This window comes from Maylandia zebra, linkage group LG2, assembly GCF_041146795.1.
Source record: "Maylandia zebra isolate NMK-2024a linkage group LG2, Mzebra_GT3a, whole genome shotgun sequence".
In the NCBI taxonomy this organism is placed as follows: domain Eukaryota; kingdom Metazoa; phylum Chordata; class Actinopteri; order Cichliformes; family Cichlidae; genus Maylandia; species Maylandia zebra.
In genome coordinates this window covers 23,806,614-23,832,232 of record NC_135168.1, presented here as the reverse complement: position 1 = coordinate 23,832,232, position 25,619 = coordinate 23,806,614, and the positions used below count along the sequence as shown (strand labels likewise).

The 25,619-nt window shown below is 37.6% G+C and overlaps 1 protein-coding gene and 1 long non-coding RNA gene across 4 annotated transcripts; both read left to right on the top strand.

Annotated features, from left to right (window-relative positions):
• Window positions 1-11,708: 11,708 nt before the first annotated feature.
• Window positions 11,709-14,327, top strand: LOC143421154 (uncharacterized). The gene is made up of 2 exons (XR_013100904.1): window positions 11,709-13,261; window positions 13,691-14,327. It is a non-coding gene; the product is annotated as an uncharacterized LOC143421154 (long non-coding RNA).
• A 3,872-nt stretch (window positions 14,328-18,199) lies between these two features.
• Window positions 18,200-24,894, top strand: LOC143421147 (uncharacterized). Of its 3 annotated transcripts, XM_076890282.1 has the most exons (4): window positions 18,200-21,622; window positions 23,202-23,316; window positions 23,433-23,536; window positions 23,641-24,894. In XM_076890282.1, exons 1-3 carry the CDS (start codon window positions 18,515-18,517, stop codon window positions 23,489-23,491), a joined length of 3,282 nt encoding a protein of 1,093 aa, XP_076746397.1. In that variant the 5' UTR covers window positions 18,200-18,514; the 3' UTR covers window positions 23,492-23,536; window positions 23,641-24,894. The 3 variants fall into 3 exon arrangements, 2 of the variants coding, with proteins under 2 accessions (XP_076746397.1, XP_076746402.1); XM_076890287.1 differs by lacking the exons at window positions 23,433-23,536; window positions 23,641-24,894 and having other exon boundaries at window positions 23,200-23,287; XR_013100903.1 differs by lacking the exons at window positions 18,200-21,622; window positions 23,433-23,536; window positions 23,641-24,894 and adding an exon at window positions 22,815-23,033 and having other exon boundaries at window positions 23,200-23,270.
• The last annotated feature ends 725 nt before the right edge of the window (window positions 24,895-25,619 follow it).

Genomic DNA, 25,619 nt, shown 5'->3' with positions numbered 1-25,619 from the left:
AAACACCATTAGATTCCTCTTCTTTTGGAATGGTGTGCTTCTATTTTTCTCATTTTTAACATTTATATTTTTAATTTTATTTAACTTTTTTCAACAAAAATTTCCCATGTATTTCAATGGGGAGACCCTTCAAATTCTCATTCAATTTACTCATTTTTAAACTCTTACTACTTCCACATACGTTGACATAGAGCCACCATTCAAACTTTAAAACGAAGACAAGACATTCAACTATTCACCTTGTATTTATCTTTTCAATATCTATTATACTTTTTCTTTAGTTCCAGTTTAAGTTTCATGATGTTTTTTCACCTGTTTCAGAGTTTATAATGGGTGTGTATGGGACGGAATGTTGGGGCTAGAGTGAGGCAGCTCAACTGCTAGAGTGAGAGGAGCAAAAAAATTAATCTTAAAATCTTTTTTAAAACTGCTGCTGTGTCCGCAGCGTTTGCTCTACAGGTATGATTTTACCCTCAAAACGTAGCCATCGCTGTCCTCTTTCATCCAATGTGTTTACTATTGTCCTAGGTGTTATGGTTCTTTCGTAAATGTCACCAATGCACAGCCTCCTCCCTCCAACTCTTCCATAGACTCTAATGTTAAAATGGCTCAGAAGGTTCGTTTGAAAATCAGAAGAGCATGGTGTCTTTCCACTGTCACCACGTCCATATAATAAGCTCCACAGGCATGAAAACTGAGAATTAGGTAGACTAGACATTGCTGTCGCTCACGGTGAAAGAATTTTGTCAATACGACTTTTACTTTTCATTTGGGAACGATTTGTTTCGGCCTGACTTTTCTGTTCATTTTAAGCAGCAAAAGTGAGGCGCATGTCTGTGTACGTGTGTATGGAGCCATTGGGTGCGGTCACTATAGCAACCAGGCTCACACCTGCCTGCTTAACGAGCTCTGCCTGCCACTGTACCAAGATTCATCTCAAGCACTTCTCTTTCAACTGCTGCTGTGTCCACAGTGTCACAGCCATCATTTTACCCTCAAATTGTCGCCATTATTGTTCTCTTTCCAACACCGTATCTTTCAAAGCTCAGGCATTTAAACTTTTTAAACTGTGTGGATCAAAGTGGAGGGATCACATTTGAGTCATTCAGTGATTCAAAGAATATGACCTTTTAATATTCATTCAGATGTTTTCTGACTCTAAATGTTCTTTTCTCATTTCTTAGGGTTTTCTAATTTACATTTAAAACATTTTCAGTTTTTTTCCAACTCCTTCTTCTGTGTAACCTTCAGCTTTTAGCAGTTCAGCACCTTTGTTTTCAGGTTAAATTCGTTTTTTTTTTTTTTTGTTTTTTTTTAATCTCATTCAATATTTTTAACTCAAAATTCAGCAATTAATTCATTTCAGTGCATACATTCAGATTCAAGCATTCACACTGCAGTTTCTTCAGAAAATGCACTTTCTAGTTAGTGTGAATGCTTGAAAAGCATTCACAGTATTGTTCTTCTAATCTTTATTATTAGTGTGAATGCTTGAAAAGCATTCACAGTATTGTTCTTCTAATCTTTATTCTTATATTTTATTATCTATTCCGTACGTTTTTTGAAAGCCTACTCCTTCAAAACCGTTCAACTTAGAAAAACCATTCAAACACCATTAGATTCCTATTCTTTTGGACATGATTGCTTGTATTTTTCTCATTTTTAACATTTATATTTTTAATTTTATTCAACTTTATTCAACAAAAATTTCCCATGTATTTCAATGGGGAGACCCTTCAAATTCTCATTCAACTTACTCATTTTTAAACTCTTACTACTTCAACATACGTTCACATAGAGCCACCATTCAAACTTTAAAACGAAGACAAGACATTCAACTATTCAACTTGTATTTATCTTTTCAATATCTATTATACTTTTTCTTCAGTTCCAGTTTAAGTTTCATGATGTTTTTTCACCCGTTTCAGAGTTTATAATGGGTGTGTATGGGACGGAATGTTGGGGCTAGAGTGAGGCAGCTCAACTGCTAGAGTGAGAGGAGCAAAAAAAATAATCTTAAAATCTTTTTTAAAACTGCTGCTGTGTCCGCAGCGTTTGCTCTACAGGTATGATTTTACCCTCAAAACGTAGCCATGGCTGTCCTCTTTCATCCAATGTGTTTACTATTGTACTAGGTGTTATGGTTCTTTCATAAATGTCACCAATGCACAGCCTCCTCCCTCCAACTCTTCCATAGACTCTAATGTTAAAATGGCTCAGAAGGTTCGTTTGAAAATCAGAAGAGCATGGTGTCTTTCCACTGTCACCACGTCCATATAATAAACTCCACAGACATGAAAACTGAGAATTTGGTAGACTAGACATTGCTGTCGCTCACAGTGAAAGAATTTTGTCAATACGACTTTTACTTTTCATTTGGGAACGATTTGTTTCGGCCTGACTTTTCTGTTCATTTTAAGCAGCAAAAGTGAGGTGCATGTCTGTGTCCGTGTGTATGGAGCCATTGGGTGCGGTCACTATAGCAACCAGGCTCACACCTGCCTGCTTAACGAGCTCTCTCTGCCACTCTGCCAAGATTCATATTAAACACTTCTCTTTCAACTGCTGCTGTGTCCACAGTGTTAAAGCCATCATTTTACCCTCAAAACGTCGCCATCGTTGTTCTTTTTCCAACATCTTGTCTTTCAAAGCTCAGAGATGTAAACTTTTTAAACTGTGTGGGTCCAAGTGGAGGGATCACATTTTAGTCATTCAGTGATTCAAAGAATATGACCTTTTAATATTCTTTCAGATGTTTTCTGACTCTAAATGTTCTTTTCTTATTTCTTAGGTTTTTCTAATTTACAATTAAAACATTTTCAGCTTTTTTCCAACTTCTTCTTCTGTGTAACCTTCAGCTTTTAGCAGTTCAGCACTTTTGTTTTCAGGTTAAATTCGGGTTGTTTTTTCTTTATCTCATTCAAAATTTTTAACTTAAATTCAGTAATTATTTCATTTCAATGCATACATTCAGATTCAAGCATTCACACTGCAGTTTCTTCAGAAAATGCACTTTCTAGTTATATTTTATTAGTGTGAATGCTTGAAAAGCATTCACAGTATTGTTCTTCTAATCTTTATTATTATATTTTATCTATTCCGTACGTTTTTTGAAAGCCTACTCCTTCAAAACCGTTCAACTTAGAAAAACCATTCAAACATCGTTAGATTCCTATTCTTTTGGACATGATTGCTTGTATTTTTCTCATTTTTAACATTTATATTTTTAATTTTATTCAACTTTATTCAACAAAAATTTCCCATGTATTTCAATGGGGAGACCCTTCAAATTCTCATTCAACTTACTCATTTTTAAACTCTTACTACTTCAACATACGTTCACATAGAGCCACCATTCAAACTTTAAAACGAAGACAAGACATTCAACTATTCAACTTGTATTTATCTTTTCAATATCTATTATACTTTTTCTTCAGTTCCAGTTTAAGTTTCATGATGTTTTTTCACCCGTTTCAGAGTTTATAATGGGTGTGTATGGGACGGAATGTTGGGGCTAGAGTGAGGCAGCTCAACTGCTAGAGTGAGAGGAGCAAAAAAAATAATCTTAAAATCTTTTTTAAAACTGCTGCTGTGTCCGCAGCGTTTGCTCTACAGGTATGATTTTACCCTCAAAACGTAGCCATGGCTGTCCTCTTTCATCCAATGTGTTTACTATTGTACTAGGTGTTATGGTTCTTTCATAAATGTCACCAATGCACAGCCTCCTCCCTCCAACTCTTCCATAGACTCTAATGTTAAAATGGCTCAGAAGGTTCGTTTGAAAATCAGAAGAGCATGGTGTCTTTCCACTGTCACCACGTCCATATAATAAACTCCACAGACATGAAAACTGAGAATTTGGTAGACTAGACATTGCTGTCGCTCACAGTGAAAGAATTTTGTCAATACGACCTATACTTTTCATTTGGGAGCGATTTGTTTCGGCCTGACTTTTCTGTTCATTTTAAGCAGCAAAAGTGAGGCGCATGTCTGTGTACGTGTGTATGGAGCCATTGGGTGCGGTCACTATAGCAACCAGGCTCACACCTGCCTGCTTAACGAGCTCTCTCTCTCACTCTGCCAAAATTAATCTTAAACACTTCTCTTTCAACTGCTGCTGTGTCCACAGTGTTAAAGCCATCATTTTACCCTCAAAACGTCGCCATCGTTGTTCTTTTTCCAACATCTTGTCTTTCAAAGCTCAGAGATGTAAACTTTTTAAACTGTGTGGGTCCAAGTGGAGGGATCACATTTGAGTCATTCAGTGATTCAAAGAATATGACCTTTTAATATTCTTTCAGATGTTTTCTGACTCTAAATGTTCTTTTCTCATTTCTTAGGTTTTTCTAATTTACAATTAAAACATTTTCAGCTTTTTTCCAACTTCTTCTTCTGTGTAACCTTCAGCTTTTAGCAGTTCAGCACTTTTGTTTTCAGGTTAAATTCGGGGGTTTTTTTTAATCTCATTCAAAATTTTTAACTTAAATTCAGTAATTATTTCATTTCAATGCATACATTCAGATTCAAGCATTCACACTGCAGTTTCTTCAGAAAATGCACTTTCTAGTTAGTGTGAATGCTTGAAAAGCATTCACAGTATTGTTATTCTAATCTTTCTTATTATCTATTATTCCATATTCCGTACGTTTTTTGGCATCTAACTCCTTCAAAACCGTTCAACTTAGAAAAACCATTCAAACATCGTTAGATTCCTATTATTTTGGACATGACTGCTTCTATTTTTCTCATTTTTAACATTTATATTTTTAATTTTATTCAACTTTATTCAACAAAAATTTCCCATGTATTTCAATGGGGAGACCCTTCAAATTCTCATTCAACTTACTCATTTTTAAACTCTTACTACTTCCACATACATTGACATAGAGCCACCATTCAAACTTTAAAACGAAGACAAGACATTCAACTATTCAACTTGTATTTATCTTTTCAATATCTATTATACTTTTTCTTCAGTTCCAGTTTAAGTTTCATGATGTTTTTTCACCCGTTTCAGAGTTTATAATGGGTGTGTATGGGACGGAATGTTGGGGCTAGAGTGAGGCAGCTCAACTGCTAGAGTGAGAGGAGCAAAAAAATTAATCTTAAAATCTTTTTTAAAACTGCTGCTGTGTCCGCAGCGTTTGCTCTACAGGTATGATTTTACCCTCAAAACGTAGCCATCGCTGTCCTCTTTCATCCAATGTGTTTACTATTGTACTAGGTGTTATGGTTCTTTCATAAATGTCACCAATGCACAGCCTCCTCCCTCCAACTCTTCCATAGACTCTAATGTTAAAATGGCTCAGAAGGTTCGTTTGAAAATCAGAAGAGCATGGTGTCTTTCCACTGTCACCACGTCCATATAATAAACTCCACAGACATGAAAACTGAGAATTTGGTAGACTAGACATTGCTGTCGCTCACAGTGAAAGAATTTTGTCAATACGACTTTTACTTTTCATTTGGGAACGATTTGTTTCGGCCTGACTTTTCTGTTCATTTTAAGCAGCAAAAGTGAGGCGCATGTCTGTGTCCGTGTGTATGGAGCCATTGGGTGCAGTCACTATAGCAACCAGGCTCACACCTGCCTGCTTAACGAGCTCTGCCTGCCACTGTACCAAGATTCATCTTAAGCACTTCTCTTTCAACTGCTGCTGTGTCCACAGTGTTAAAGCCATCATTTTACCCTCAAAACGTCGCCATCGTTGTTCTTTTTCCAACATCTTGTCTTTCAAAGCTCAGAGATGTAAACTTTTTAAACTGTGTGGGTCCAAATGGAGGGATCACATTTTAGTCATTCAGTGATTCAAAGAATATGACCTTTTAATATTCTTTCAGATGTTTTCTGACTCTAAATGTTCTTTTCTCATTTCTTAGGTTTTTCTAATTTACAATTAAAACATTTTCAGCTTTTTTCCAACTTCTTCTTCTGTGTAACCTTCAGCTTTTAGCAGTTCAGCACTGTTGTTTTCAGGTTAAATTCAGGTTGTTGTTTTTTTTTTTATCTCATTCAAAATTTTTAACTCAAAATTCAGCAATTAATTCATTTCAGTCCATACATTCAGATTCAAGCATTCACACTGCAGTTTCTTCAGAAAATGCACTTTCTAGTTATTATTCCATATTCCGTACGTTTTTTGGCATCTAACTCCTTCAAAACCGTTCAACTTAGAAAAACCATTCAAACATCGTTAGATTCCTATTATTTTGGACATGACTGCTTCTATTTTTCTCATTTTTAACATTTATATTTTTAATTTTATTCAACTTTATTCAACAAAAATTTCCCATGTATTTCAATGGGGAGACCCTTCAAATTCTCATTCAACTTACTCATTTTTAAACTCTTACTACTTCCACATACATTGACATAGAGCCACCATTCAAACTTTAAAACGAAGACAAGACATTCAACTATTCAACTTGTATTTATCTTTTCAATATCTATTATACTTTTTCTTCAGTTCCAGTTTAAGTTTCATGATGTTTTTTCACCCGTTTCAGAGTTTATAATGGGTGTGTATGGGACGGAATGTTGGGGCTAGAGTGAGGCAGCTCAACTGCTAGAGTGAGAGGAGCAAAAAAATTAATCTTAAAATCTTTTTTAAAACTGCTGCTGTGTCCGCAGCGTTTGCTCTACAGGTATGATTTTACCCTCAAAACGTAGCCATCGCTGTCCTCTTTCATCCAATGTGTTTACTATTGTCCTAGGTGTTATGGTTCTTTCGTAAATGTCACCAATGCACAGCCTCCTCCCTCCAACTCTTCCATAGACTCTAATGTTAAAATGGCTCAGAAGGTTCGTTTGAAAATCAGAAGAGCATGGTGTCTTTCCACTGTCACCACGTCCATATAATAAACTCCACAGGCATGAAAACTGAGAATTCAGTAGACTAGAAGCTGCTGTCGCTCACGGTGAAAGAATTTTGTCAATACGACTTTTACTTTTCATTTGGGAACGATTTGTTTCGACCTGACTTTTCTGTTCATTTTAAGCAGCAAAAGTGAGGTGCATGTCTGTGTACGTGTGTATGGAGCCATTGGGTGCAGTCACTATAGCAACCAGGCTCACACCTGCCTGCTTAACGAGCTCTGCCTGCCACTGTACCAAGATTCATCTTAAGCACTTCTCTTTCAACTGCTGCTGTGTCCACAGTGTTAAAGCCATCATTTTACCCTCAAAACGTCGCCATCGTTGTTCTTTTTCCAACATCTTGTCTTTCAAAGCTCAGAGATGTAAACTTTTTAAACTGTGTGGGTCCAAGTGGAGGGATCACATTTGAGTCATTCAGTGATTCAAAGAATATGACCTTTTAATATTCATTCAGATGTTTTCTGACTCTAAATGTTCTTTTCTCATTTCTTAGGGTTTTCTAATTTACATTTAAAACATTTTCAGCTTTTTTCCAACTTCTGCTTCTGTGTAACCTTCAGCTTTTAGCAGTTCAGCACCTTTGTTTTCAGGTTAAATTTGGTTGTTTTTTTTGTTTTGTTTTTATTTCATTCAATATTTTTAACTCAAAATTCAGCAATTAATTCATTTCAGTGCATACATTCAGATTCAAGCATTCACACTGCAGTTTCTTCAGAAAATGCACTTTCTAGTTAGTGTGAATGCTTGAAAAGCATTCACAGTATTGTTCTTCTAATCTTTATTATTAGTGTGAATGCTTGAAAAGCATTCACAGTATTGTTATTCGAATCTTTATTAGTGTGAATGCTTGAAAAGCATTCACAGTATTGTTCTTCTAATCTTTATTATTATATTTTCTTTTTCCGTACGTTTTTGAAAGCCTACTCCTTCAAAACCGTTCAACTTAGAAAAACCATTCAAACATCGTTAGATTCCTATTATTTTGGACATGACTGCTTCTATTTTTCTCATTTTTAACATTTATATTTTTAATTTTATTCAACTTTATTCAACAAAAATTTCCCATGTATTTCAATGGGGAGACCCTTCAAATTCTCATTCAACTTACTCATTTTTAAACTCTTACTACTTCAACATATGTTCACATAGAGCCACCATTCAAACTTTAAAACGAAGACAAGACATTCAACTATTCAACTTGTATTTATCTTTTCAATATCTATTATACTTTTTCTTCAGTTCCAGTTTAAGTTTCATGATGTTTTTTCACCCGTTTCAGAGTTTATAATGGGTGTGTATGGGACGGAATGTTGGGGCTAGAGTGAGGCAGCTCAACTGCTAGAGTGAGAGGAGCAAAAAAATTAATCTTAAAATCTTTTTTAAAACTGCTGCTGTGTCCGCAGCGTTTGCTCTACAGGTATGATTTTACCCTCAAAACGTAGCCATCGCTGTCCTCTTTCATCCAATGTGTTTACTATTGTCCTAGGTGTTATGGTTCTTTCGTAAATGTCACCAATGCACAGCCTCCTCCCTCCAACTCTTCCATAGACTCTAATGTTAAAATGGCTCAGAAGGTTCGTTTGAAAATCAGAAGAGCATGGTGTCTTTCCACTGTCACCACGTCCATATAATAAACTCCACAGGCATGAAAACTGAGAATTTGGTAGACTAGACATTGCTGTCGCTCACAGTGAAAGAATTTTGTCAATACGACTTTTACTTTTCATTTGGGAACGATTTGTTTCGGCCTGACTTTTCTGTTCATTTTAAGCAGCAAAAGTGAGGTGCATGTCTGTGTCCGTGTGTATGGAGCCATTGGGTGCGGTCACTATAGCAACCAGGCTCACACCTGCCTGCTTAACGAGCTCTCTCTGCCACTCTGCCAAGATTCATCTTAAACACTTCTCTTTCAACTGCTGCTGTGTCCACAGTGTTAAAGCCATCATTTTACCCTCAAAACGTCGCCATCGTTGTTCTTTTTCCAACATCTTGTCTTTCAAAGCTCAGAGATGTAAACTTTTTAAACTGTGTGGGTCCAAGTGGAGGGATCACATTTTAGTTATTCAGTGATTCAAAGAATATGACCTTTTAATATTCTTTCAGATGTTTTCTGACTCTAAATGTTCTTTTCTCATTTCTTAGGGTTTTCTAATTTACAATTAAAACATTTTCAGCTTTTTTCCAACTTCTTCTTCTGTGTAACCTTCAGCTTTTAGCAGTTCAGCACTTTTGTTTTCAGGTTAAATTCGGGGTTTTTTTTTTTATCTCATTCAAGATTTTTAACTTAAATTCAGTAATTAATTCATTTCAGTGCATACATTCAGATTCAAGCATTCACACTGCAGTTTCTTCAGAAAATGCACTTTCTAGTTAGTGTGAATGCTTGAAAAGCATTCACAGTATTGTTCTTCTAATCTTTATTAGTGTGAATGCTTGAAAAGCATTCACAGTATTGTTCTTCTAATCTTTATTATTATTATTATATTTTATCTATTCCGTACGTTTTTTGTAATCCTACTCCTTCAAAACCGTTCAACTTAGAAAAACCATTCAAACACCGTTAGATTCCTATTCTTTTGGACAACACTGCTTCTATTTTTCTCATTTTTAACATTTATATTTTTAATTTTATTCAACTTTATTCAACAAAAATTTATAATGTATTTCAATGGGGAGACCCTTCAAATCCTCATTCAACTTACTCATTTTTAAACTCTTACTACTTCCACATACATTGACATAGAGCCACCATTCAAACTTTAAAACGAAGACAAGACATTCAACTATTCAACTTGTATTTATCTTTTCAATATCTATTATACTTTTTCTTCAGTTCCAGTTTAAGTTTCATGATGTTTTTTCACCCGTTTCAGAGTTTATAATGGGTGTGTATGGGACGGAATGTTGGGGCTAGAGTGAGAGAGCTCAACTGCTAGAGTGAGAGGAGCAAAAAAATTAATCTTAAAATCTTTTTTAAAACTGCTGCTGTGTCCACAGCGTTTGCTCTACAGCCACCATTTTACCCTCAAAACGTAGCCATCGCTGTCCTCTTTCATCCAATGTGTTTACTATTGTCCTAGGTGTTATGGTTCTTTCATAAATGTCACCAATGCACAGCCTCCTCCCTCCAACTCTTCCATAGACTCTAATGTTAAAATGGCTCAGAAGGTTCTTTTGAAAATCAGAAGAGCATGGTGTCTTTCCACTGTCACCACGTCCATATAATAAACTCCACAGGCATGAAAACTGAGAATTCAGTAGACTAGACATTGCTGTCGCTCACGGTGAAAGAATTTCGTCAATACGACTTGTACTTTTCATATGGGAACGATTTGTTTCGGCCTGACTTTTCTGTTCATTTTAAGCAGCAAAAGTGAGGTGCATGTCTGTGTCCGTGTGTATGGAGCCATTGGGTGCGGTCACTATAGCAACCAGGCTCACACCTGCCTGCTTAACGAGCTCTCTCTCTCACTCTGCCAAGATTCATCTGAAACACTTCTCTTTCAACTGCTGCTGTCTCCACAGTGTTACAGCCATCATTTTACCCTCAAAACGTCGCCATCGTTGTTCTCTTTCCAACATCTTGTCTTTCAAAGCTCAGAGATGTAAACTTTTTAAACTGTGTGGATCCAAGTGGAGGGATCACATTTTAGTCATTCAGTGATTCAAAGAATATGACCTTTTAATATTCTTTCAGATGTTTTCTGACTCTAAATGTTCTTTTCTCATTTCTTAGGTTTTTCTAATTTACAATTAAAACATTTTCAGCTTTTTTCCAACTTCTTCTTCTGTGTAACCTTCAGCTTTTAGCAGTTCAGCACCTTTGTTTTCAGGTTAAATTCGTTTTTTTTTGTTGTTTTTTTTAAATCTCATTCAATATTTTTAACTCAAAATTCAGCAATTAATTCATTTCAGTGCATACATTCAGATTCAAGCATTCACACTGCAGTTTCTTCAGAAAATGCACTTTCTAGTTATTATTATTATATTTTATCTATTCCGTACGTTTTTTGTAATCCTACTCCTTCAAAACCGTTCAACTTAGAAAAACCATTCAAACACCGTTAGATTCCTATTCTTTTGGACAACACTGCTTCTATTTTTCTCATTTTTAACATTTATATTTTTAATTTTATTCAACTTTATTCAACAAAAATTTATAATGTATTTCAATGGGGAGACCCTTCAAATCCTCATTCAACTTACTCATTTTTAAACTCTTACTACTTCCACATACATTGACATAGAGCCACCATTCAAACTTTAAAACGAAGACAAGACATTCAACTATTCAACTTGTATTTATCTTTTCAATATCTATTATACTTTTTCTTCAGTTCCAGTTTAAGTTTCATGATGTTTTTTCACCCGTTTCAGAGTTTATAATGGGTGTGTATGGGACGGAATGTTGGGGCTAGAGTGAGAGAGCTCAACTGCTAGAGTGAGAGGAGCAAAAAAATTAATCTTAAAATATTTTTTAAAACTGCTGCTGTGTCCACAGCGTTTGCTCTACAGCCACCATTTTACCCTCAAAACGTAGCCATGGCTGTCCTCTTTCATCCAATGTGTTTACTATTGTCCTAGGTGTTATGGTTCTTTCATAAATGTCACCAATGCACAGCCTCCTCCCTCCAACTCTTCCATAGACTCTAATGTTAAAATGGCTCAGAAGGTTCTTTTGAAAATCAGAAGAGCATGGTGTCTTTCCACTGTCACCACGTCCATATAATAAACTCCACAGGCATGAAAACTGAGAATTCAGTAGACTAGACATTGCTGTCGCTCACGGTGAAAGAATTTCGTCAATACGACTTGTACTTTTCATATGGGAATGATTTGTTTCGGCCTGACTTTTCTGTTCATTTTAAGCAGCAAAAGTGAGGTGCATGTCTGTGTCGTGTGTATGGAGCCATTGTCACTATAGCAACCAGGCTCACATCTGCCTGCTTAACGAGCTCTCTCTCACTCTGCCAAGGTTAAACCTAAAAATGTTAGATTGTAGTAAGATTAACTTTTTCAAAAGTACAATAAGACAGATTTGACAGGGTTTTGCCACAGATTAATAGTTTGTCACTAGTTAGTATATGCCAACTAAGTAGAGCATTGTGATTGGCACAAAGGTTTTTCAGATCTGGGCAGTTGGAGTCAGTTGATGACTTCAAAATCATCCTTTCTGACTGGATAATTAAAGCTCTCAGCATCTATCGGTCTGTAGTTAATTTCCCCACCTTTTAACTAACGTTTAACTAACCTAATCTCATTTAATGTCTCTGTTTATAGTCTGTATAGTTTATCTCCCCACGAATACACTCAAAGTAGTCTTAAAATAAAACCCACAAAACAGTTCAAGATTTAATACTTTTTATTTGCTCATTTAATGCCAGTTGCCCTGTTTTTCTGTATGTCACTCATTCGCTTATACTTGGGCAAAAAGGACCAATTTTTACACTAGTATAGTGTATTTTTTCCCTCTATCTCTCTATGTCTGTCACACACAGAGACCAACACACAGACATGTATATGCTCATTATTGCTGTTCAAACTGATGGTCAAATTTCCAAGCACCACCTGAACGCCTCATCTGTTTTTAACCTATCACTGGACCAACTGTCGTCATTCCGCTTTGCTCTCTGCTGTGGTAAGTACAGTACACTCAGTACTGCAGTGTTTTATTTTTATGATGGAAAAAATACATGTTTGACATTTAAACTCACATATCAAGTCCAACAGAGTTAAAAACAATTCAAAGAAGAAAGAAAGAAAAAAGAATAACCTTCGCTATCATTTATATACGTTTATTACGTTTTGCTGTTAGCAGCAGTGCTAACGCTAGCTTCAATGCTAATGCTAGCAACAATGCTAACGCTAGCTATAGTGCTAACACTAGCCTTAGCAGTTGTTAACTGACAAAAATAATATTCCTGTGATATTTCTTGCCGGTCAGTGAGACAAAAGTAAGAAATTAGCTTTATTATTGCCATTGTGGCTCAGTTTTAACAGTAAGAGTGCTAGCGCTAGCAGCATTGCTAGCGCTAGCAGCATTGCTAACGCTAGCTGCAATGCTAACGCTAGCTGCAATGCTAACACTAACTGAAGTGCTAATGCTAGCCGGAATGCTAGCGCTAGCAGCAATGCTAAGGCTAGTAACAGTCTAACAGTAGCCTTACATAAGTGGCAATACTTCAGTTAACTAGTTTGAATTGTAAAATGACTGCTGTATCAGTTGGTGTGCTATATTACTCTATAATTACCCTGCTGACTAGAAGTTCAGTGTATCATGTCGTGTGGGCTTTGTATTTCTGTTAGTCTGATAACACTGTACAGACAACTAACGTATTATTTCTCGTTTCTTTCAGGAACCTGACTGACACTGTGCTTTGCCTGGTAGGTGTGCACATACTGTAAGAGAAGTAGACCAAAATAAAAAAATTATATGACTAATATAAGCTGTAAAGTGATGGGTTCAAACTTTGTGCTAGACCTTTTAAACACAATTTTATAATAAATACACATAAGTGCAGCTTAACAATTGGGCTAAAATATTTTTTTCGTACATTTTTGTAGTCACACTACATGTGATTAATTAATGATTCACTCAATCATATTTGTATTTAAAAATATTATTGCTGAATTTAATTAAATATTTATTGTTTTAAAAAGTGCCCAATTATGCAACTTTTTGCACATGGCAGCCGACAACAGTTTAGCTTGAATATTTGTTTTGTCCTTTTGCAGTAGTCACATTTAGTTCATACAATTACCATGTGATATAATTTTAATAAAATTATTTTTTTTTTCTTGTTTTTTGTTCAGAGTGTGTAGAAGAAGAAGAACAAGGACCAGATCTCCAGTCTTCTCTCTCACATCCCAACCCCCCAACCCCTCTATCCTCTGTCCTGCTCCACCTATTGTCTCTGCCTTCTTTCCATCTGTATTTCACTCTGTGGTTTGTGAGAAATTTTGCCAAACCAACAATCCTTTTGCGGTTTGATTTAAAGCCGTGTCTCTCCTGCTCTGTCTGTTCTCTCTGCTAAATTTTCTCTCTACCTGTTTTTCACTCTTGGCTTGCTGCTGAAAAACGCCAAGCCAACAAAGCAATAAAGAGTGCATATTTTGCCTCAACCTATGAACAAACTGAACAAACAAAGAAAAATCTGCGGTTTGATTTAAAGCCGTGTCTCTCCTGCTCTGCCTGTTCTCACTGCTAAATTTTCTCTCTACCTGTTTTTCACTCTTGGCTTGCTGCTGAAAAACGCCAAGCCATTAAAGCAATAAAGAGTGCATATATTGCCTCTACCTGAGAACAAACTGAACAAAGAAAACTAATTCACGGTTTGATTGTGATTTCCCAGCCGTGTCTCTCCTGCTCTGCCTGTTCTCTCTTCTAAATTTTCTCTCTACCTGTTTTTCACTCTTGGCTTGCTGCTGAAAAATGCCAAGCCAATAAAGAGAGTGCATAATATTCTCTCAACTGAAGAACAAACTGTCAAACGAAAGACAACTGTTTAAGACAAATAAAAACTGAAATATAAAAACAAAGACAACATCTCCTGGTGTGTGCCACTCTTATCTTGTGAACATATTTTCTAAAGACTAAGAAACACTTGCAGGTGTGTGAAAATGCCAAGGAAGCAGAAAAAGTCACAAGCTGCAAAACAACGCTGGAAAAAGTTTCATGAGTTTCACAAAGTACCAACATGTGAACAAGCTGAGTTTGATTTTCCTCAGAGCTCTGCAGAAGACAGTGTGTCTACAAAGACCAATTCTGACAGTGTCAAACAGGCAGGTCAACATGTTCCTGCACATGTACAACAGGTATCTTATGCTGATGCTGTAAAGAGTGGACTGCAGCATAAAGTTAATGAACAACATGAGGTGTCAAGTGCCCCACAGGTGGGTTATGCTGACTTTTTGAAAAGAGGCTGTCACAGTGATGTGGCAGGACCATCTCATGCAGAAAGAGTGAACCTTGAAAACCAGCCCTCTATTACACTTGTCTGTGCATCTCACAGCCAGGCACATCCTAAATATGGAGACTCCAGAAACAAGCAGTGCACATGCAACTCACTCACATTTCTTGCATTCCTTCATGAGAATGAAAACATGACTACAGCTGACCTTAATCTGGTCTTGGATAAAGGTGATGTGATGTACAAAGAGGCCAAGAAAAGATTTCCTAAAAATATTCATTTGGCTACCGATGAGCTGCCAGACAAAGTTGATGCTCGCTGGTCTATGTATGATGTCGACATGACACAGCCTTCCCGGTATGGGACATTTGAAGAACCTCCAGAGGAAGCAGTAGATACCTTTCTCAGCTTAGAAGCAGGACTGAGCTGCCTGTTGTCAGATGTGCAGTATGCCTTATTGATTATGAGTGGATTGTGTATCGCAGTGTTCAGATCCACATCAGGCAAATATGGTTTCTTTGATCCACACTCCAGAACACCCAGTGGTCTTCCTCTATTACTACAGTCACGTAATCGTGGTACAGCAGTGATGCTGAAATTCACACTCCTCAGTGACATGATTAAGAGGATCCAAGATTCTTATGAAATGATGGAGATATCACCCTCTTGTAACTATGAACTGAAGCCTGTGCAGTTCTACATTATGAGCACAGTCAACCTGAGTGATACTATCACAGACACAGTCTGCAGACCAACAGCTGCCACTGCTGTGGCATCTACTCACTCTGATACAACTGTTGATGAAGCAAACTCCTCTACTCCAAGGAGAAACACAACGACTGATCTGACTGAGAACATCTTTTGTCAAATGTCCATTTGTACGCCACCGGTGAAACAAAAAGAAGTCCACGTGACTCAGTTCACATCATATGAAGATCAGAATGAACCTCCTAATATACCAACTGAAGAACTATGCAGTGAATTAAGTTTCCTTCCATCAAGTGATGCTTTTTCATGTCAATCAAATGCTGCCATAACAAATGTTGCTGCCTGTGACCTTTCTGATATAGTTTTACAAAAACTGAAAAAAGTTAATAAACAACAAAGGCACAAAATGAAAAGAAGATTAATGGCATCAGAGAAACCCAGAAATCAGAGAAAAGAAAACCAAAAAAGGAGAGAACAACAAAAGTATGCTTCAAATAAAGATTACAAAGAAAAGAAAAAATCTTGCACAAGCGAGACATATAAAAACAATCCTGAAGTTAGACAAAAACAACAACAGTATATGAAAAGACGTTACTGTGAAAATGATGAATTCAGAAAGAAACAAAAACAATATGTTAAAAAACGTTTTTCTGAGAATGCTACAGTTAGAAAGAAACAACAACAATATATTAAAAGACGCTACTGTGAGAACGATGAATTCAGAAAGAAACAACAACAATATATTAAAAGACGCTACTGTGAGAACGATGAATTCAGAAAGAAACAACAACAATATATTAAAAGACGCTACTGTGACAATGCTGAATTTAGACAAAAACAAAAAAACTATATAACTAAAAGGTATCAAGAAAACCCTGAATTCAGAGAGAGACAGAGATCTCGAGTGACTCAGCGTTATGCACGTGACAATGCATTCAGAGTAAGACACAGACAACTAATGAAACAACTAATGCGAGACAGGTATCAAAGTAATCTTGCATTCAGGATTATGCACAACATGAGATGTGCAATGAAAATAAAAAGGAAATACAGATGGGTGAACAGACAAACCCAAGAGAGTGACAACAGTGTGATCAACGAGGCCATATCTGTGTTCAAATCACAAATCAAAGCTGGACCATCATACCCATGTACTGTATGCTTCAAGGCTTCATTTCCAAACCAAGTGCGACCCTGCACAAGGTCAAAGTATGTCAAAAACCCACAAGTAGTTGCAACATGTTTGACAGGAAAGTTTGTTCATGTTTGTGATGAAAACTGCAGAAATGAGCAGTGCAAAGTGCCTGATGAGAGAAAGAGAGAGTGGATATGTCACACCTGCCACGATCATCTTAAAAATGGATCCATGCCAGCACTTGCTGTTGCCAATAAGTTGGATCTTGCTGATATTCCAGCTGAACTTTCTGATCTCAACATACTGGAGAGACATCTCATAGCCAAGTGCATACCATTTGCCAAGATCATTCCTCTTCCCAAAGGCAGACAAAGAGCAATTAGAGGAAATGTGGTCTGTGTCCCATCAGAGGTACAGGAAACTGTTGAAACACTACCTCGATTGAGAATTAATTCTCAGGTCATGAGAATAAAACTGAAGAGACGCTTGTCTTACAAAGGTCATCAGCTGTTTCAGACTGTAAGCTGGTCTAAACTTGTGCAAGCACTGCATAAACTCAAGCAGATTCATCCACAGTATAAGGATGTGAGCATCAGAGATGATGCTGAGCTGTGTGATCCAACTCTTCCTGATGAAGATGATGAGGATGATGATGATGAAAACATGAATGAGGACGATTATGATGAGGCTGATTTAATGGAAATTGACAGCTGTGAGAAAAATGCACTGAGTGAAGCACAAAATATAAATGAACAGGACATTGACATGTTACCCTGTGATGGTGAACAATCGCATGAACAGATGAGAGATGATTCAGAGCAAGCAGATGGACTGACTAATGGTGGTTTTGCACTCGAGTCCTGTTTGCAGCCCCCTGATGTGGCTGAGGAGATATTATGTTTCAGTGAAGGAATCTACTCTGTTGCTCCTGCAGAGAGAAACAATCCAATAAGTTTTTTCAAAACACCTAAACTGGAGGCCATGGCCTTCCCTGTGCAGTTTCCTACAGGCCAAAACACACTTGATGAAAGAAGGCTGATCAAAGTATCCCCCAGTGGGTATTTCAAATCAAGACTTTTCTGCATTGATGATCGTTTTGCCAAAGACACAAACTATTTATTCTTTGCACAGTTTGTGACTGAAATACACTTGGCTACATCCAGCATGACAGTACAGTTAAGGAAGGCAAAGCCTCTGACCAGAGATGGTAGAAAAATAACCTCAGGCATGTTACAAGATAAACATGAGGTGGAGAAACTGGTGCGAAATAAAGATGCAGTGAGATTCATGCAGCCTCTGAGAGGAACCCCAGCCTATTGGGAGAAAACAACAAGAGATCTTTTTGCCATGATCAGACAGTTGGGAACTCCCACGTTCTTTTGCACATTTTCAGCTGCTGAAATGCGCTGGCCTGAAGTGATCGAGGCAATAACAAGGCAGCAAGGTGAACAAGTGAATTTTGAAGGACTCGACTGGTCAGCAAAGTGTGACATCCTGAGAAGCAATCCTGTCACAACAATGCGCATGTTTGACAAGAGAGTTGAAGCATTATTCAGAGATTTACTCTTATCTCCCGCAGAGCCACTTGGCAAAGTCATTGACTACTTTTACAGAGTTGAGTTTCAGCACAGAGGAAGCCCACACATACACTGCCTCCTGTGGGTAGAAGGTGCTCCTGTGTTTGAGGAGGATGATGAGCAAACTGTTCTTGATTTTATAAACAAATACATCACAGCTCAGCTGCCTGATCCACATAAACAACCTGAACTGTACAAAAAAGTAACAGAAGTGCAAAAACACAGTAAGAACCACACAAAGACGTGCTTTAGGAGTTTAAGCTCCGGGTGCCGTTTTGGTTTTCCCAAACCACCCTGCAATGAGACAATGATCACAAGACCCAGTGAGGATGATGCACTGGAAGTAGAAACGGCAAAGAACAAGCTCAGACCACTGAACCAGCTGCTGAATGAACCTGAAACTGCTTCCATGAGTTTAGAGCAGCTCTTGGAAAGATGCAAGTTGACACATGCAGAATATGAGAGATACCTGAATAAAATGAACATGAGGAGTACGATCATACTAAAGCGTGATCCAAAAGACTCTTGGATAAACGGCTATAATCCACATCTGCTTGAAGCCTGGAACAGTAATATCGACATAAGCTTTGTTTTAGATGCTTTTGGTGCTGCAAATTATTTAATGAAATATATATCAAAAAAAGAGGGCGGGCTATCTGAGTACCTGAAAACTGTCATTGAGAACTCCCATAAAGACAGTGTAAATGAGTGCGATGAAATGAGAGCCGTCATGCAGGCATATTCAAAGAAGCGAGAGATCAGTGCACAGGAGTGTGTTGCTCGTGCATGTGGTCTTCACATGAAGCAATGCTCACGTGCTGTAATATTCATTCCAACTGATGATAATCCTGTGAAAATGAGTCGTCCCCTGTCAGTTCTGGACAACACAACACCTGAGTCTTCCAATGTTTGGATGACATCTTTGAATGACAAATACAAAGCCAGACCTGAAACACCAGAGTATGAGGAGATGTGCATGGCAGACTTTGCTGCTACTTGCAGGATTGTCTATGGCCAACAGAAAAAAGGTAAAGATGTTTTGCCCCTTCTCAATGAGATGGGGTTTGTGCAAAGGCGCAAAAACAATAAGCCTGCTATCATCAGATTTCACCGCTGCTCACAAGAAAAACATCCAGAGCAATATTACGGAAGACTGCTTAAACTGTACCTTCCTCATCGTTCAGACCACGAACTGAAAACACCATCGTTGCCAACCTATCAGGCTTTCTATGGTGCTGGCTGTGTACAGCTACCAGGTACTGACCATCTTGAGTACGTGCAACACATTGTCAAAAGAAACAGAGAAAAATATGAGAAAAACAGTGAGGAGATCGAGAGCGCTGTTGAGGAATATGAGCAGAACAGAGGTGTGACTGACGAATGGTGTAATCTGGCACCTGAATCAGATCTCGTAAGGTTGCCACTTGTCGAACAAGAAAGAGAGCGAGACAATGAAAATGAACAGGAAGATGTGCCCGACTACAGCCGTCAGGCTGATGCTTCAACAGAAGTCAGAGCCATCAGGGAACCCCCTGCTATTGATCCCACATTGTTACGTCAGATGTTTCAGAATCTGAACAAGAAGCAAGCCTGCATATTTTATGCAGTTAGAGACTGGTGCATTAAAAGAGTCTGTGCTCTAAATCCAGAGCAGTTTTTCTTTTATATTAATGGTGGTGCTGGAACAGGAAAATCACATCTTATCAAATGCATCTACTCAGAAGCATCTAAGATACTGAGCAAAGTGCCCAGATATGCAGACGACGTTGACATATCAAAACCCACTGTCCTGTTAACTGCTTTCACTGGGACTGCAGCTTTTAACATTTCTGGAACAACACTGCATTCTCTTCTCAAGCTGCCTAGAAGCTTAAAACCTCCCATTCAGGGACTTGGCAATCAGCTGGATGAAGTCAGATCAGAACTTTTGAATGCTGAAATAATCGTCATTGACGAAGTGTCTATGGTGTCAAGACATCTGTTTGCATATGTAGATGCAAGACTCAAACAGATCAAAGGGACTCGGAGACCCTTTGGAGGCATGTCAGTCATTGCTGTCGGAGACTTCTATCAGCTACCCCCAGTGCGACAGTCTAAACCTCTCTGTGTGCACGACCCGTCTGAGATCGACCTGTGGCGGGAGCATTTTCAGATGATCACTCTGACTGAGATTATGCGTCAGAAAGATGATGTTGTCTTTGCAGAGATGCTGAACAGAATTCGTGTGAAAGGAAAGTTGGATGAGCTTTGCGAAGCAGATAGAAATTTGTTGTTACAGGCCATAACTGAACCAGCCCTTTGTCCAACTGATGCGTTGCACATTTTTGCAACTAATAAAGAAGTGGATGCACACAACTCTGCAACACTGGCTCTGCTCCACACTCATATCATTGACATCCATGCAGATGATTATAGAAAAGATCCTAGAACTGGCAGAATGGCACTTCAAGACAGACCATTGAAAGGAGGTAAAAACGAGTTACCAGACACACTGAAAGTTGCAGAAGGAGCTCGTGTCATGCTCACCAGAAACATTGACATACAAAATGGTTTGGTTAATGGAGCTTTTGGAATACTACTTAGAGTAGTTCACTCTGAAAACGACCAACACATCATCAAGCTTGGACTTAAAATGGATAATGAGACATCTGGAAAGAATAACCGCACACCAGCAGACGACATGGTGTACATTGAGAGAGCAGAGGAGAATCTGAAGCAGAAAGGAGTGGTACGAAGACAGTTCCCAGTGAAGCTGGCCTTTGCATGTACAATACATAAGGTACAGGGTATGACAACTACATCAGCTGTTGTCTCTCTTAAGAGCATTTTTGAGCCCGGCATGGCCTACGTAGCTGTCAGTAGAGTGACGTCTCTCAGTGGACTGTATCTTCTTGATATGGAGGAGAAAAAAATATTCACCAACCCAGAAATCACTGCAGCGCTTGAGAACATGAGACAAGCCAACCTTGATGACATGATGCCTCTTCTACACGTGAGGCAAACACTGAGCAGGTCAGAGGTTTTCACCATTGTTCATCATAATACAGAGGGACTGCCAGCTCACATTAATGACATCAAAAGTCACCATGAATTGTGTCTAGCAGATGTTTTGTGCCTAACAGAAACACACCTGCGGGGCTCTTTTGTCGCAGAGAGTCTCCACTTGGAAAATTACAATTTGTTCAAACGCAACAGACACCTGTCCTACACAAACTTTCCCCAGATGGCTAACAGAAGTGGTGGTGGAGTTGCTGTTTATGTGAAAAGTGACATTCAAGTGCATGAAAAACAGTACATCCATAATGTAACTGACCTTGAATTTCTGGCTTTAAAGGTTGAAGCACCAGTCAGTGCTCTGATTGCAGTTGTATACAGACCTCCAGACTACACTCTGAGGCCATTCCTGAAAAACCTGGTAAGCCTATTAGACTCATTGGAGATCATGGACTGTCATCCCATCATAGTTTGTGGTGATTTTAATGAGAATGTTTTATCCAGTGCAAACAAACCAATCCTGGAGCTGTTTGAGTCTAGGGGATACGCACAGGTCATCACTGCCCCTACCACAGAGAAGAACACACTGCTTGACCTAATTTTCATTTCTCAGTCAGATCGATGTCTCCATTCTGGAGTTATGAAGACCTACCATAGTTACCATGACCCAGTATACTGTGTATTGTCCTGTGATGATTCATGAGCTAGATCTTTGAATACAGTAAGTAATATCTATATTTTTGAATGACTTAAGAAAGTAGAGCGATATTTAAAAGTTGACGCTCTGCATTGCAGTATAATGGTTGAATTGTTTACATAAAATACAATTACATGAATTAAGTAATGATATCAGTAAAAGATGACAATTTTATTTATCACAGAAAATCTAAAATTCACTAACAGTAACCTATAAATGTCAGAAAAATCAAATATAGCAGTTTAAAATGAATAGTGTAGGCATATCCTCTCTGCAGCCAGGCTTCAACATCCTGCCAGGCTGCCCCAGTCTCACTGTGGCTGGGAGGGAGGGAGGGTGGACCAGAGGATTGCCTACACAACACATAAATGTTCAACAGCTTCTTCATTGTTTCTGAGAGAACAATAATGACTAAAGGTTGCTTTTTAAAAAAACAAACAAACAAACAAACAAACAAACAAACAAACAAACAAACAAACAAACAAACAAACAAACAAACCTAATTACAGCAATAATGACAGTTAAGCCACTTTATGTGTGCCTCTATTTTGAAATACTATTTACAAAAATGTTATTATTTTGGTTTGTTATAAACTTTAAACTTTTTCAAAAGTATACGATTATATTTTTGGACAAATCTTTCGATGAAACATACATTTTTATGAGCTTTTATCATGTTTCGGCCAGTGCAATCATCAGGGTGGGTCTGGGTTGATAACTGCACATTTCTGGCCAGAAATGTTTCAGCAGTGTTACATAAGTAGTACATATGTAACACTTGCTTTCTGTTACCAGCTGATACCCTACATTTGTATAGACATTGGATGGTGTGAGGTTGGGGAGTTGAGTGGGGGGGGGGGGGGGGGGGTTACGGTGGGAGCTGAGGGGGGGGGGTGTTAGGTTTCCCTTTTTCTTTTTTAAGAGAGACACAGTCCTCCTGTGTCTTCTCCAAGCTTCACATGTAAGATCCAACAGTGTGAAGCACATAGCAGCTAGAAACTGTAATGCCACAGATCAGAGAGGCTTCATCATCACCATCTTCATCGCCGTACGATCAGAGCGTGAGACTTCACATCTGGAGCACAGGAGACATTCTGTGATAAGTCCTCCTTCTAGCTTGTCCCACAAGCAGTCGGTGAGATTTACTCACAACAAAAAGGGTTAATGACATAATTTCCATGAAAACATGTATTCATTCTTTGTAAAGTGTTTAAATTGTGTTTTCACTTGACCTTAGGAGTGTTAGAGTGTATTGTAATGTCTGTACTCAGGTGTTTCCCTCTGTGATCCATCCCCTTCAGAGCTGAGACACTCAGGACTGAACAGACTGCACAGTTTCTGTGACCGAGCCTCCAAAACACCTTCTTTGAAACCACTCATGATAGAAGGGCTTCATATTTGCAGCAGCACTACTACAGGTATTCAGTTTATTACAGGATGTGTTTGTTTCTTAGGACCAGCTCTGAGTGCACACTACCTAACATATACACCTTTCTGTTTATTACAAACCAACTACTCTGGATCATATGGCCAGTTGGCAGGAATGTTGCTGCAGGAAAACATCCCTGGAGATCACCATCATTGTCAGACTGACTGTGCCTCCTCTGTGCAGTGTCAAGATCCTCTCTAAATGAGTGTGTAAGTTAACATTTTCATTATTTTATTCCCTTTGACAAGACAAGTATCACTGATATTTACATTTACAACTACATATGTTCCCGTTTTCTGCTCTTCTTTTAAAGTCCTCAGCTATCCTGCTTCTGTGCTGCTTGCCACACATCAAACACTGGCCGGATGACAGGGAGGATCCACTCTGAAGTCACTGGACGTGATGAGGATCATATGGGACTTCATAGTTTCACAGAAACATTGTGCTCTGTGATTACAGGTTTTAAATGGATACAATGACTGCCTCTCTCTGATCAACAGGCTAAAGGATTGTTTTCATTGTTAGTGCTCTGTACAATGTATGCTTATTTAATATTTCATCACAGAGCAAACCTTTATTTATTTAACATTTTTTTTATTTTGTTTTAATGTTGAATTAACTGTGGGGATTTTTTTAAGTGGGCTCTTGGGATGTCATATGACCAGAAATGTGGTAACTGGAATTCAACAGTATGGAAGAAAAAATCTGCTGAGAACGAAACACATACAAAAACCCCCAAGAAAATTCAAATTCATTCCATGTAATCCAATCTAAAACATTTTAAACTGCTGAACAGCAACACAAACAGTGTTAAAAAACAGTGTTAACAGAATGATTATGATGATTTTGTACCAAAGTTTCAGGTCACATGGCACACCTAGTGTGTAGTGTGGGGTATCAGCTGGTAAGTATAGGTTTTTTCATATTTGTGTCCTTAGAGTTTAGATAGATAAAGCCTTGTGTATAATAATTAGTCATAACCACAACTCAAAGTCAGGGACTAACTAAATTTGGGACTTTGTGTCTGAGCCCAGGTTAAAACAATGTGTAAAAAAGCATTTAGTGGCATGGCTGAACAATGCTGTATTGATACTTATTTATCCATGTTCACAAAAAGGACTAATGTGTTTATTTGATTATTTGCATGTGTTAAACTGTGTCACCACCTTAGGCTTTCATTTGAGTTTACTCACAAATCTCTATACAGTTCTCTTTTACCACTGTGTGGACTCTGTTTACATTAAAACATAAAAAAAGAATGAGTAATAAAAAGATGTGTAGACAGATCAGAAGATTAAGTAGACCGATAGAAACAGCTGTTCAGCCATGTTCTAAGAAACCAACACAATTTAAAGGTTCAGGATTGTGGTTTTAAAAGTTGAATTTTCATGTATTTCATATGTTGCTTATTATTTATTTAGTTATTTAATTTAGTTATTTTTCTTTATTCTACCAGTCCTTTTCAGAAAGAAGCTGTAAAATATGACTTAAGATTTTTATGTTATTTTCTATGACATACAAAACAAATTGATGTATGTAATACTATTAAACATGATATACACATGTGTATATGTCTGAAAAACATCATGCTGTATATTAAAGTTTGTATTTTCTGCAGAATGTTTGTTCATCTTTTAAGTTCATTTCAATTAGAAGAATATGAACTTTTAATATTCATTCAGAGGTTTTCTGACTCTAAATTTTCTTTTGTCATTACTCATCTTTTTATTATTTACATTTTAAACATGCTTAGCTTTTTCCAACTTCTTCTGTGTGAACATCAGCTTTCAAAAGTTCTGCACTTTTATTTTCAGGTTAAAAATTCTGTATTTTCCAGCTCATTCAGATTTTTAACTTAACATTCAGCAATTAATTCATTTCAGTGCATACATTCAGATTCAAGCATTCACACTGCAGTTTCTTCAGAAAATGCACTTTCTAGTTAGTGTGAATGCTTGAAAAGCATTCACAGTATTGTTCTTCTAATCTTTATTCTTCTATTTTATTATTATCTATTCCGTACGTTTTTTGAAAGCCTACTCCTTCAAAACCGTTCAACTTAGAAAAACCATTCAAACACCATTAGATTCCTATTCTTTTGGACATGATTGCTTGTATTTTTCTCATTTTTAACATTTATATTTTTAATTTTATTCAACTTTATTCAACAAAAATTTCCCATGTATTTCAATGGGGAGACCCTTCAAATTCTCATTCAACTTACTCATTTTTAAACTCTTACTACTTCAACATACGTTCACATAGAGCCACCATTCAAACTTTAAAACGAAG